General features: G+C 41.2%; 1 protein-coding gene across 3 annotated transcripts; it reads right to left on the reverse strand.

Annotated features, from left to right (window-relative positions):
* Positions 1 to 4302: 4302 nt before the first annotated feature.
* EXO5 (exonuclease 5) lies at positions 4303 to 11834 on the reverse strand. 3 transcript variants are annotated; one of them, XM_022575384.2, is made up of 4 exons: positions 11143 to 11833; positions 10424 to 10593; positions 10263 to 10319; positions 4303 to 5802 (listed from the first exon to the last, which is right to left on the reverse strand). In XM_022575384.2, the coding sequence occupies exon 4, from the start codon at positions 5791 to 5793 to the stop codon at positions 4681 to 4683; it is 1113 nt and encodes a 370-aa protein (XP_022431092.2). In that variant the 5' UTR covers positions 5794 to 5802; positions 10263 to 10319; positions 10424 to 10593; positions 11143 to 11833; the 3' UTR covers positions 4303 to 4680. The 3 variants fall into 3 exon arrangements, with proteins under 3 accessions (XP_022431092.2, XP_022431094.2, XP_022431093.2); XM_022575386.2 differs by lacking the exon at positions 10424 to 10593 and having other exon boundaries at positions 11143 to 11834; XM_022575385.2 differs by having other exon boundaries at positions 10263 to 10593.
* Positions 11835 to 13250: the final 1416 nt, after the last annotated feature.

Here is a 13250-nt window from a genome sequence, read left to right on the forward strand (position 1 = left end):
GTGGACAGATCTGGTGGTGGGAGAATGAGGATGTCCTCACCTGAATGCTTCTATTTTCTCAGTGAAATAGGAAGCTCAAAGTGAAGATAGGGAGAAGGTATTAAAGGTTTGAGGAAAGAAAATACTGTATTACATCGATTCTAATACTTTTTCATATTTCAACATCTGTGAAATTGCTGTCTTACAAATGATGGCATGCCATAGTTTAATTGACAGCATTTTTTTTCTTTCTTAGTAATATGTAAAATAATGATGTATCTTATAATCAATGGCATCTGAGATCCTAATGTTATTTAGGAATGGTGAGAGTGAATGGATTACAGAAATGTAGTACTATTGCCTGGCATCATTAAGAGCCCGCTTGATATTAGTAGCCCTTAACTTTACTGGCATTTTCAATGTCATAAAGACATATTTTTATATCTAATCTTTAAAAAGTCCTTTCTTGACATGTAGCTCACTTGAGCAATTGCTCTATTTCCTAGCTTTCTTTCATAGAATAATTTTCTCTAAAGAGTTGTTTCTTGTTGCTGTCTAAATTTTCTCACTTCCAACTGTCTCCTCAGTCCATTCTAATTGGCTTCTTGACCATAACTACACTCCTAAAACTGCTCTTGTCAAGTTACCAATGAAATTTCAGTTGAAAAATTAAATGGACTTTCTTAGTCCTCATCATATTTGACCTCAACGGCATTTAAGAAAATTGAAATACTTCCTTATTTTGGCTTCTAGAACATCTCACAAAAGATCATTTCTCCCACCTCACTAACACTACTTCTTTATTTTCTTTACTGAATACTCTCCCTCTGTCCTGCCTCCAAATGTTGGAATATTCAAGGGTTTGGCCTTGGGCCTTTTCTTTCTGAAGTTTTCCTCAAATGGTCTCATTCAGTCTCATGGCTTTAAATACCATTTATTTGACGTTGACTGAGAAATCTATATCTCCAGCCCTCATCTCTCCCCTGAATTTCTGACCCCTAATTCCTTATGCCTACCTGAAATCTCCCCTTCGAGAGGCTTAAAAGCCACCTCCAACTTCACATGTTCAAATCAAATATTTAGGAGCCATCCTTGATTTCTCTTCTTCCTTTTTCCTGTCTTTCTCTCATAGTATATATGTTCTATGAGGGCATATATTTTATTCGTTTTTGTGATATTGTGATTTATAATAAGAAATATGTATTTGGCCTTCATCCCCAATTCTGGCTCAGAGCTCCTAAAACTCTTGGAATTCCCTAAGTGATGAGAATGAGCATGGTGTCTTTTGTTATGTTAATGAGGTGACTTTTGGACTGCACCTAAGGATGGGGGCTGATTGCCAGGAAAACCAAATCATGTGATTAGAGGGTTGGAACTTTCAGTCCCATGCCTCCTAACCTCTGGGTAGGCGAGAGAGGCTGGAGGTTGAATCAATAGCCAATGGCCAATGATTTAATCAATCACGGCTATGCAATGAATGATTTAATCAATCATGGCTATGTAATAAACCCCCAAAAAGATGGGGTTCAGAGAGCTTCTGGCTTGGTGAACATGTGGAGGTGTGGGGAGAGTGATGTGCCCAGAGAGGGCACAGAAGATCTGTGCCCTTTTTCCATACTTTGACTTATGCATCTCTTCCATATAGCTGTCCTTGAGTTATATCCTTTAATAATAAACTGGTAGTCTAGTAAGTAAAATGTTTCTATGAGTTCTGTGAGCCACTCTAGTAAACTAATCAAACCCAAGGAGGGGGTTGTTGGAACCTCCAGTCTATAGGTGGTAGGTCAGAAGCACAGGTAGACAACCAGGACTTGCAATTGGCATCTGAAGTGGGGCCAGACAGGCAGTCTGAGTGGACTGAACCCTTAACGTGTGAGACCTGACATTATTGCCAGGTAGATAGTGGCAGAATTGAGTTGAACTATATGACACTCAGCTGATGTCTGAGAATTGCTTGGTGATGGGGAAAAAAAAATACACGTTGGAATTGGTGTGAGTAGAATTTTAGTTTTGTCTATGATTATATCTCCAGAGGCTGACACATAATAGGTGCTATATAAAGATTTTTGAATACTGAATAAATGTGAAACTGTCTATAGTTTCATGTCCATAAGTGCAACCTGTCTGGTTAGGGTCTTGAATCTATAGATCAATTTGGGGAAAATTGACATCTTAACAATATTGAGTTTTCCAATCCATGAGCATGGTATATCTCATCATTTATTTAAGTTTACTTTAATTTCTCTCAGCGGTGTTTTCTAGTTTTCAGTGTACAACTCTTGCATATTTTTGGTCAGATTTATCCCTAAATATTTCATAATTCTGATATTATAAATTGTATTTTTGAATTTCCATTACCAATTGTTTGTTGTGACTATGTAGAAATACAATTTATTTGTGAATGTCGATCTGTTAGCTTTTCAAAGTTTCCATGGGATTTCTTACATAGATAATCATGTTATCTGCAAATAAAAAGTTTTATTTCTTCCTCCTCAATCTGGATGCCTTTTATCAATTTTCCTTAACTTATTGCATTGGAAATAAGATATCCACCACTACAATGATGACTAGAAATGGTGACAGATGACATAACTGCCTTTTTTCTGAACTAAGGGGAAAAACATTGTCTTTCACCATTAAGTATAATGTTAACTGTAGGTTTCTTGTAGATGCCCTTCATGAGATTGAGGAAGTTCTCTTTTAGTTTTAGGTTTCCAAGAGTTTTTCTGAAGAACAGATGCTGTATTTTCTCAAAAAAATTTTTGTGTCTATTGAGATTATCATTTTTTTTCATTTTTAGTATATTAATATGGTGAATTACACTGATACTTTTAATGTTAAACCAATCTTGCATTCCTGGCATAAACCTCATTTGGTCATGTCCTTTTTCTGTATTGTTGAATTCTGTTTGCTAAAATTTTGTTTAAAATCTTTGCACTTATGTTCATAGGGTATACTGGTCTACCAGTAATATGTGGTCTGGGTATCAGAGTAATGCTGGCATCATTGAATGAGTAGGGAAGTTTCCCTCCTCTTCCATTTTCTGGAAGTTTGTGTAGACTTTAGTATTATTTCTTCTTTAAATATTGGGTAGAATTCAGCAGTAAAGTCATCTGGACCTGGAGTTTTCTTTCTGGGAAGCTTTTAAACTACAAAGTCAATCTCTTTATTAGATATAGGGCTATTCGGGTTACAGATTTTCTTCTTGAGAGAGCTTTGGTAGTTTGTATCTTTCAAGGAATTTTTCTGTATCATCTAAGCTGTCAAATATATTGGCATAAAGTTGTTCATTATATTCTCTTATTATTCTTTTATTTTATTTATTTATTTATTTATTTTTTTGCGGTACGCGGGCCTCTCACTGTTGTGGCCTCTCCCATTGCGGAGCACAGGCTCCGGATGCGCAGGCTCAGCGGCCATGGCTCACGGGCCCAGCCACTCCGCGGCATGTGGGATCTTCCCGGACCGGGGCACGAACCCGTGTTCCCTGCATCAGCAGGTGGACTCTCAACCACTGCGCCACCAGGGAAGCCCTACAGTCTCAATTTTGACCTATAGTAAATATCATTGATAAAACCAATATAAACAATATGTCTTTGGTATCGTCAATAATTTTTAAGCATGCAAAGGATCTGAGACCAAAATATTTGAGAATGTTGCTCAATGGAAAAAGAGATGAATGAAACAAAGGGCTAGAAACAACTTACACTATCATCAACATTATCTTCATTATTATCAGCAGCAGCAGCAGTAGCAGCAGCGCCATCCATATACTGAATCATCGAATGATTCTGCTGTGCTGAGTACTGTCCTAAGCTCTTTGCATGCATCATCTCATTTAATCCTCATAATAACTCTATGAGGTGAGTATAATTACCATCACTCCATTTTTCATATTGGAAAACTGAGGCTCAGAAAAGGCTTAGAAACTTTCCCAAGGTCCCAAGCTAGTAAAGAATAGAGTCCAGGTCTGTCTAATTCCAGGGCATCACTTATGCTCTGGCCTTAGAGTAGGAGATGATGATGGGTACCTGTGGGGTTGAAGATAATACAAGCTTCCACTCACATATTCATTCTTTTGTAAATATTAATATCATATTTACTATTTTCATTTTTTATGACTTCCTGTTCCTGCTTCATTTTTCCTTATTTCTTTGAGCATATGTATTAGGTTTCTTTTAAATTCCTGCTCTGCTCATTCCACTACTTCAGAAATATGTTTATGTACGTACTTAAAGGATTGGAATAACATGCACACACAGCTATTCTGGTGGTCCTCTTTGAAGGGTTGAGATTATGAAAAAATCCAGTTCAACCAACCTGGACAGTGTTTCATTTTATTTCATTATATAAAATGTAGAAACCCTGATTGAGAAAAAATAGGGAAGAGACTTACAAGAAACTGAAGAATCTTCTTAGGAAAGCAATGATTGCTGAAGGATACCTTGCTCCAGCCATGATAAGCATCTGTCTTCTTGGCAATCTACGGCAAAGCTCCAGGGACAGTATAATCCCAGATCTCTCCCACTCACCCCCTGAGCCTTGGTCCTGGATTTGTGTGGTAAGAGGCTGAGGAAATATGAAAAGAACCAAAATAAGAACACTCTCCATGAAAGTCAAGCTCAGAGACTGGTCCTCTTTCACTCTGCTGAGTACATTAGGAGCAGGAAAGATCAAAGTTCCTGAAAGTCTATCTTCCGTTCATTTGGCTTTTTCGGCTTGCGGCTCTAGCATGGAGTTGGGCAACCCACCGCTCTTCCTCCACTCACAGATATCTGCATAGGTGCATGTCCGGCATTTCCAAGCCTCCTCCACATCAACACCTTGAGGCTCTCGGTGTCCCATCCAGTAGGCCATATAGTGCTGCACTTTGTTTCTCACCTCCGTCTCTTCAAAGGCCACTATCTCTGTACCCAGCACAGTGGCAGTCTCTTGGTGGATATACTCAATCTTCAGCATATCAATAACTGGGAGGTCAGACAGTGTTAGAGACAGGAAGACCAGCTCCATGAGGTCACCCAAGGACTTCACAGAGAAGCCTCCCTGCCGGGCATGTCTCAGCACTGAAGGTCCCAATGGCTTTTCTGGACACAATTTTGTGTGGTGGATTAGGCTAGCAGTGGTCACTTTCCCTTGTACCATGGCATCAAAGATATATTTGTACAGGCTGACTTGAAAACAGTCTTTTTTTCTCTGAGCGTCTGGAGGGAGCACAGGGTGCCTGCGTGTCTTGAGTTCAGCCAGTTCCAGTTCCCCCCTGGCTGTATAGTGCAGCTCATCAATCACTCCAACAAGGAGCACACCCTCCACTTCTCCAAACACTGGAAACTCTCTGATGCGCCCTTCTGACTGCAGGGTAGGAATCATTGATAATATGTTCAGAAACTTAATTGCCCAAGCATCTTCTTTAGAGGTGATGGGGACAGTCACAAGGTCATGAACTTCTAGTTCTCTAGCTAGGTGGATGCTGGCACCAGAGTCCAAAACAGATGACTTCTCAGGTGTCAAGAAACCAGGAAGCTCCTTCCCATATACCATTTGCTGTTCACACCAGTTCTGAGTAGACAGGTCAGTGACATACAAATATTTAAGATGGAATTGTTCCATAGGTGACAAGATATCCAATCCTCTTTTCCACTTTGGTAAGCTTATGAGCTTGCCATCCTTCCCAGGGAGTTCAGAAGAAGGGCCAGGCTTGTTATGTGAAGTACTTGACTCTTGTGTATCCTCCAGGTCCAGAAACTCTGAGTCACTCAAGTCTGAGAACCCTGAGGCCTCTGCTGACACCGTCTCCTCTTCCCTAGTCTCTGCCATGGCACAGCTCTGGATTGGGCAAAGGCCGTGCATATCATGTTAAAGAAATGCATTACCCAAATGAAAAATTTCTCAAAAGCACTTTCAAATTCCAATGAGGTAAAAAAGAATCACGACTAATTATTTATATACAGTCTTTAAAGATGCTTATTTATTTATGACCAATTAGTAATGCTATAGAGTTGTACTACGGGTACAATTTACAACAATAAGACTCATTGTATCATCCATATATGAATACTTGGCAAAAATTTTTAAGGGCAAAATAAAACTTAAGTTTTATTACTGAATCTGGTACTAACATACCATATGTGACTTTAAGCAAATCACCTACTTTGTCCTCAGTTTCTTCTTTTAAAAGGAAATTTGAGGTTTGCCTTTTTTCCTTCAAAATTCTACTGACTTGGGACATTATTTCATTTTTTAAGTGAATGTAGATCATTGTAAATGTTGGAGCAATGTTTGCCAGTTCACCATGGACCACTTCTACAATTCTTTTGATACAAAGTCCTTGACTAGGAAAATAAATCTCAATAACAAACTGTTCCTTGAGAAAAATCAGCTCTACAATGACTGCTTTTAAATGTAGTTCTCAGAAACGTAGTGTGGCGAAATTCAAAGACTAACTACAGATAAATACAAATAGATCTACTCATGAAGTAATAGCATGAAGTAATGAGAGAGGATATTCACAGCAACATGTGGAAATCAGTTGTTTTTTGTGTTTGAGATATATTAAGAAAATGACAAGAAGAAAAAGCTCTTGGTGGGTTTTACTTTACCTTTACTGACTGTGTAAATTCCTCCTAACACTATAGAAATTGGTGTTTCCCACTAAGTTTATTTTCTCCCTCCACAAGAAATTAGCTTATGATGGAAAATATGTAAGTGAAAACTCTTAAAATATTACTGTATTTTGCTATAAATAATAGTGAATATTTATTGCACAGTTATTGCATGCTAGACACTGAGCCAAGTGCTTCACACCCAATATCTCAGTACTCTACTGAGGGACAAATACTCTCCCTTTTTGCAGCAAACAATTTCACAAGCACAGGAGACAGAATAGAACAATGAACACAATCTAGATAAATAACTGTTGACGTGTTGCTGTGTTTGCTTCTTTCAGGTGTTTTTTTTTAGCCTAACTATTTTAAAATAAATTACAGAAATCATCATGCTTCAAATACAAATGCTTCACATACATTTCCAAAGAAGCCTCCTACATTAACTACAATATTATCATATCTAGCAAAATTAATAATTCCCTAATACTCCAGTCCATATTCAAATTTCCTCAGCTGCCCTAAAAAACATTTGGATAGCTTTTCGTTAAACCAGGAAACAAAGACCATACATTATGTTTGATTGTTTTGTCTCTCAAGTATTTTTAATCTTAAGAAACTAGGGAAGTTCCCTGGTGGCCAAGCGGTTAGGACTCCGGGCTTTCACTACCATGGGCCAGCTTCAATCCCTGGTCAGAAAAAAAGAAACTAGTAGTGGGGAGGGATAAATCAGGAGCTTGGGGTGAGCACATGTACACTACTATATATAAGATATTTAGATAACCAACAAGGACCTACTGTATAGCACAGGGAACTCTACCCAATATTCTGTGATAACCTATATGAAAAAAGAATCGAAAAAAGAATGAATATATGTATATGTATATGAATTACTTTACCGTACAACTGAAACTAACATAACATTGTAAATCAGCTATACTCCAATAAAGGGACTTCCCTGATGGTGCAGTGGTTAAGACTCCGTGCTCCCAATGTAGGGGGCCCGGGTTCAATTTCTGGTCAGGAAACTAGATCCCATATGCATGCTGCAACTAAGATTTTGTATGCCACAACTAAAGAGCGGGTGAGCCACAACTAAGGAGCCCACCTGCTGCAACTAAGACCTAGCGCAACCAAATAAATAAATGTAAAATAAAAAACTATACTCCAATAAAATTAAAATATGAAGAAAAAAAGAAACTAGGCAAATTATCTTGTGAAGATACTCTTTTTAAGCCTTCCTTCTTACTTCACATATCTAACCCTGCATACAAAAAACCCCCAAAAAACAAAACAAGGTATGAGCAGCCCACTAGTATTTTGACTTTGGGTGACAAGAAAATAACTTGACACAGAATGTAAGCTGATTGAGGTAAAAACTGTGAGCGAAGCTTCCTCCTTGCTACTCTAAGGAGCAATGAAAGAGCAGTATGTACCAACTCCCATGTTAAAAACTTAACAACTGATACCTTGAAAATGGTATTAGTATTAGTTATCATTGTACTTAACTAATTTTTAAATAGTCTAAATGTCCCTAATGAAGGAAAACACAGATAGCTGGAAAACAAGTTATTTGCAATGAACCAAAGTAATATAATGCTAAGACTTCTGGGTATATCCTATAAAGTTATTGCTTTATAGGATATTTCAACAGTAATAAAACACAGAAGCTGCACGTTTACACAAGTGTCTTAAACTATAAATGTGCCTTAGATAATGATAGTTTGAAAATTAGTAATGTTGGACTTCCCTGGTGGCACAGTGGTTAAGAATCCGCCTGCCAATTCAGGGGACACGGGTTCGAGCCCTGGTCCGGGAAGATCCCACATGCTGTGGAGCAACTAAGCCCGTAGGCCACAACTACTGAGCCTGCTCTCTAGAGCCCGCGAGCCACAACTACTGAGCCCACGCGCCACAACTACTGAAGCCCGCGCATCTAGAGCCCGTGCTCTGCAACAAGAGAAGCCACTGCAATGAGAAGCCCGTGCACCACAACAAAGAGTAGCCCCCGCTCGCCACAACTAGAGAAAGCCCGTGTGCAGCAACGAAGACCCAAGACAGCCAAAAATAAATAAATAAATATATTTATACAAAATGAGTAATGCTATTTGGACTATGAAGTCCCTGAAACTGGGAGAGAATCTTTACGCTCCACCAAGAAACAAAAGTTAAATGGCAATTAACACGTATACTTCGGGTTGCCCCCTACCCCCACCCCGCTGCAGGGGAGGGCACTAAATCCAAATCAACTGACCTTGAAAATAGTTTACTTCAAATATCCAGTCCTGGGCTATCCAATATGTAGCCACCAGTCACATGCAGCTATTTAAATTTAATTAAAATTAAATAAAATTAGACACATTTCAAGTGCTCAGTAGCTACATGTGGTTGGTGGGTACCACATTATAAGGCACAGATATAGAACACTTCCCTGTCACACAAAGTTCCATTGGACAGTACTGGTTTCAATTATTTCGTATGTATCTATTAACTCTCCAAAGAGAGCGTAAGCTCCTGAAATGCATGGACTTCCTACTTGTTTTACATACGACACTCAAAACAGGGTAGCTCTTAACAGGTAAGTGAAATGTTTGTAAAGAAGACACAAGGGACTTCCCTGGTGGTGCAGTGATGAAGAATCCCCCTGCCAATGCAAGGGACACGGGTTCGAGCCCTGGTCCAGGAAGATCCCACAGGCCGCGGAGCAACTAAGCCCGTGCGCCACAACTACTGAGCCTGCGCTCTAGAGCCCGCCAGCCACAACTACTGAGCTCACAGGCTGCATCTACTGAAGCCCGCGCACCTAGAGCCTGTGCTCTGCAACAACAGAAGCCACTGCAATGAGAAGCCCACACACCGCAGCGAAGAGTAGACCCGCTCACCGCAATTAAAGCCTGCGCGCAGCAACAAGACCCAACACAGCCAAAAATAAATAAATAAATAAATTTAAATTAAAAAAAAAAAGAAGAAGACACAAAAGGAGTGCATTCTTTATGGAATTATTTACCTAAAAGGAAAAAACAATACACTGGGGATGGACAATTTAGACTCAATGTGTTGCTTGGACTTTCCTATGCAGAAAAAATCCAGGCAAGGGCATGATGGCAGTGTGCACTTTGTCCCCAAATTCAGTTTGTATCTTTTTGACAGGAGATGATTTTACATGGTACATGGATCAACATCTTAGAATAAATATAAAGCTTAGAGTGTTCTTCAAAGGCATAATTTCATATGTAGTGTTTCTAAGCACAAGTTTGATTTTTTAAATAAATGTAAATAAAAAATTAAAAATATGAGGCTAACAATACATGTTGTACATAGGTATGGTAGAAATAGGTGGTAAGTGAATGAGCTATTTGGGAAACACCAGCATGCTGCCAAGAGTCTGGGGGTCCTAGAGATCTGGATTCTGAACCTGAGTAGGTCAATAGTATTTAGTATGCTACTTGCCTTATGAGTATTCTTGGGCAAGTTTGCAGTTTTCCTGAGGCTACTGACACATCTTTAAAATTAGAGTACTCCTTCCAACCATACTCAGCTACCCAAACAACTGAGTGATGGCAAAGTACACACATTGGCACTCAACAAATGTGGATCTCCTTCTTCATCTCAAGGGAGAGATGAGATAGTACACCTATTCCCTCTGACAAATTAAATTTTAGGAGAGAAGAAACTTCTACTCACCTGGGACTTGGCCGATCTTCCTCCTCACAGGAGAGGTAAAATGCTGAAATGACAAGGCTGGGGGAGGAGGAAAGAGCTCTGAAAGACCAGGTCTGCAATCGGAGAATCCAGATTAGCAACTCTGGGCCTTGCTAGAACAGAGACTTTTGGTCCTTTCTCACCTGACCAGTCCCTCACATTGCGGCGTTTCCTCCTTTCTGATTCACACTGCACAGACTGTTGCTCACCCCAGATCCTACGTAAAGCTTGCCTGGCTCCGAAGGCAAATTCTCCGTGACTTGTTCGTTTTGCCCATACCCTGGATGCCGTTACTTGATCCAATCCCCGCTCCCTGCAAGTAAAAGGGTCAGCAATAACTAAGGTCCCCCAGGAGCTCCGAGAGCAGTTTCCTCTTCCAGCCCCAACTTCGGCCCAGAAGCTCGGGCAGAGACCTCAGATCAGATGTTTTTCCCCTCTGATGGGTTCCTGCTGCCTGCGGAACTGCCTCTGCCTTCACGCTCAACATCCTGACTTGCTCGGTGCAGCCCGGCCTTGTGGGCTCCAAGAAAGCCTTCAGCGGAGACCTTCCCACCGGCCCCAAAACCACTGTCTCCCCGGGAATTCCATGCATGTCCTAAAGTTTACTGAGCACCTCCCTACAGTGTACTGGAGGAGCGAGCAAAGGATTGCTGGACTTGGAAAGGGGTCCCAGCCGACAGCAGGGTCTTCCAAGTTCGAAAGGTCCTGAACCCACAGGAGCAGACGCGATAAGCCGCTGCCCCGGAGCCGTTCCCACCCAGAAAGGGGGTTGGGGGGACGCGGCACCCGCGGAGACAGATCCCCTGAGTTCCAAAACGCAGCCCCTCAGCCCGCCACCGGCATTCGCCGGCCTTCCCCTAACCTGGGATATGCCTCGGAACCCCGGACTCCACCGGCTCCGCCGCGGCCTCGGAACGGCTCCCGGACCCTTTCCCCGGACACGCAAGTGCAAGACAGGCAGAAGACCTCCGGTTTCGCGCTTCGCACAGAAGCCTCCTGGACACCAGGCCCAGAATGCCCAGCGGCTGCCCAAGGTCCGCCCCCTCCCGGAGGCCTCAGCTGCGCCGCTTAGTCTTCGTGTGTCTGCGGCTCAGACGCGAACCACGCTAACTGCGGGGCGGAGGAGGGTCCTGATGCTGTTCCGCCTCTGCGGAGGTCGTCCTTGTGGGTCGCTGGCTGTGCGTGTGGGTTCATTCGGGACGGAACTGAGCCGTCACCTGACCAAGAAGCTCCCACCCTGGCGGCTCCCGGCTACTGCCAAGCCAGTGTAGAGGAAAGGTCTAGGGCATGTCCCTTTCCGCGGTGCACTTGGCCTCTGCCCGTTAGCGCTGCGTCTGCGCTTTGCCACCTTGTACGCCTTTCTTTGCACCTCGCACCAACTTTCCCAGCTGAGAGAACAGCCACGAACTCACTTTTCGAAGATGCTGACGCTCGTCTCATCAATGTATTTCTTTTTTCTATTTGCTTTCTTTTTAATTAACCCTTTTATTGGGAAATATAACACAATTATATTCTGAAATAGAAAGTATAATAATTATTGAACAGACATATCATGTAGAGCAAAAATAGTGTCGTGCCATTCCCAAATACACTCTCATGCCTCCTTCCTGAGAAAACCACTTGTCTGACTTTTATGACAATCATCGCTTTTTTTTTTTTAACAGTCATCACATATTTGGAAACGATTTGTGACAAAGGTGGCATCGCATAGCAATGGAGAAAAAAGATGACCTTTTCAATGAAGGTTCTGAGACAATAGGGTATCCTTATGAAAAAAAATATAAAATGAGACCCCTTGTCTCACTTCATCACAAATATCAATTCCAGGAGGATTAAAAACCTAAATACATTTTGGACTTCAGAATAGGGAAAGATTTTTTAAAATCTATTTATTTATCTATTTACTTACTTATTTTTGGGTCCCGCAGCTTGCGGATCTTAGTTCCCGCACTAGGGATTGAACCCCAGCACCAGCAGTGAAAGCAAGTCCTAACTACCGGACTGCCAGGGAATCCCCCGATTTCTTTTTAAAAAATACAAAAATGTTGGGAGTTCCCTGGTGGTCCAGTGCTTTCACTGCCCTCGCCTGGGTTCAATCCCTGGTCAGGGAACAAAGATTCCACAAGCAGCACAGCACGGCCAAAAAAAAAAAAGTTAAATAAAAAAGAAAATTACAAAGGAGATTTTGGGTCAGTTGGGGGAATTTAAATGTGACATATATTAGATAATAGTATCAATCAATTATCAATATCCTGAGTGTGAAAATGATTTTGTGGTTGTGTAGGAAAACGTCCTTGTTCTTGGAAATATGAAAGTTGAGGGGAATCTTACCCATCAAGTGAAATATGGGTGGGCATTGCTGTATTGAGGCTGGAGGTTTCTACCTCCTCCCAAGTATAACTTTCCTTCACCAGGACGCAATTCCCAATGTACAAAAGCCTCTCCTCAACCCTCTCACACATGGACCTGTTATCTTCAAACGGAGTTTGAGGGGGCAATGCTGATTGGTGGAGTGAAGCAGAAGCGATTCAGAAATGATCATGCTGTGGGGAAAAGAAATTTCCAAGATAGCAGGACGATGTTCCCCAAAGCTTTCATTCTCAAATTTCAGAAAATGTTACCCTTTCCCCAAAAGGCTATCATAAGAAGTCGGGGCATTTAAGGTCCATCTGTATACAAAAGCCTTTGATTTAGTTCCTCCACCTCCAGGGATATCTGTAATATGGGAAATACTGTTAGACACAAATTGTCTGTTTTCCTCTTTCCATCTTCCTTTCCTTACTCTTTCAGAGGGTAGAATTTGTACCTCTAAATCACACTGATTACAGTCTTCCATTGAAGTGTTTATATGATAAAAGTAAGTGTTTATCTATATGAATGCTCTCGAGAGCTTCACTGTCCAACACAGTAGCCACTAGGTACGTGTGGCTCTTAAGCATTTGAAATGTGGCTAGTCCAAAATGACATCTG

Source organism: Delphinapterus leucas, chromosome 1, assembly GCF_059928025.1.
Source record: "Delphinapterus leucas isolate spDelLeu-1000000601 "Yukka" chromosome 1, BTC_Dleu_Yukka2, whole genome shotgun sequence".
Lineage (NCBI taxonomy): Eukaryota > Metazoa > Chordata > Mammalia > Artiodactyla > Monodontidae > Delphinapterus > Delphinapterus leucas.

Coding starts and splice junctions, on each gene's coding strand:
- EXO5 (XM_022575386.2), bottom strand. CDS start 5,793: ATGGCAGAGACTAGGGAAGAGGAGACGGTGTCAGCAGAGGCCTCAGGG.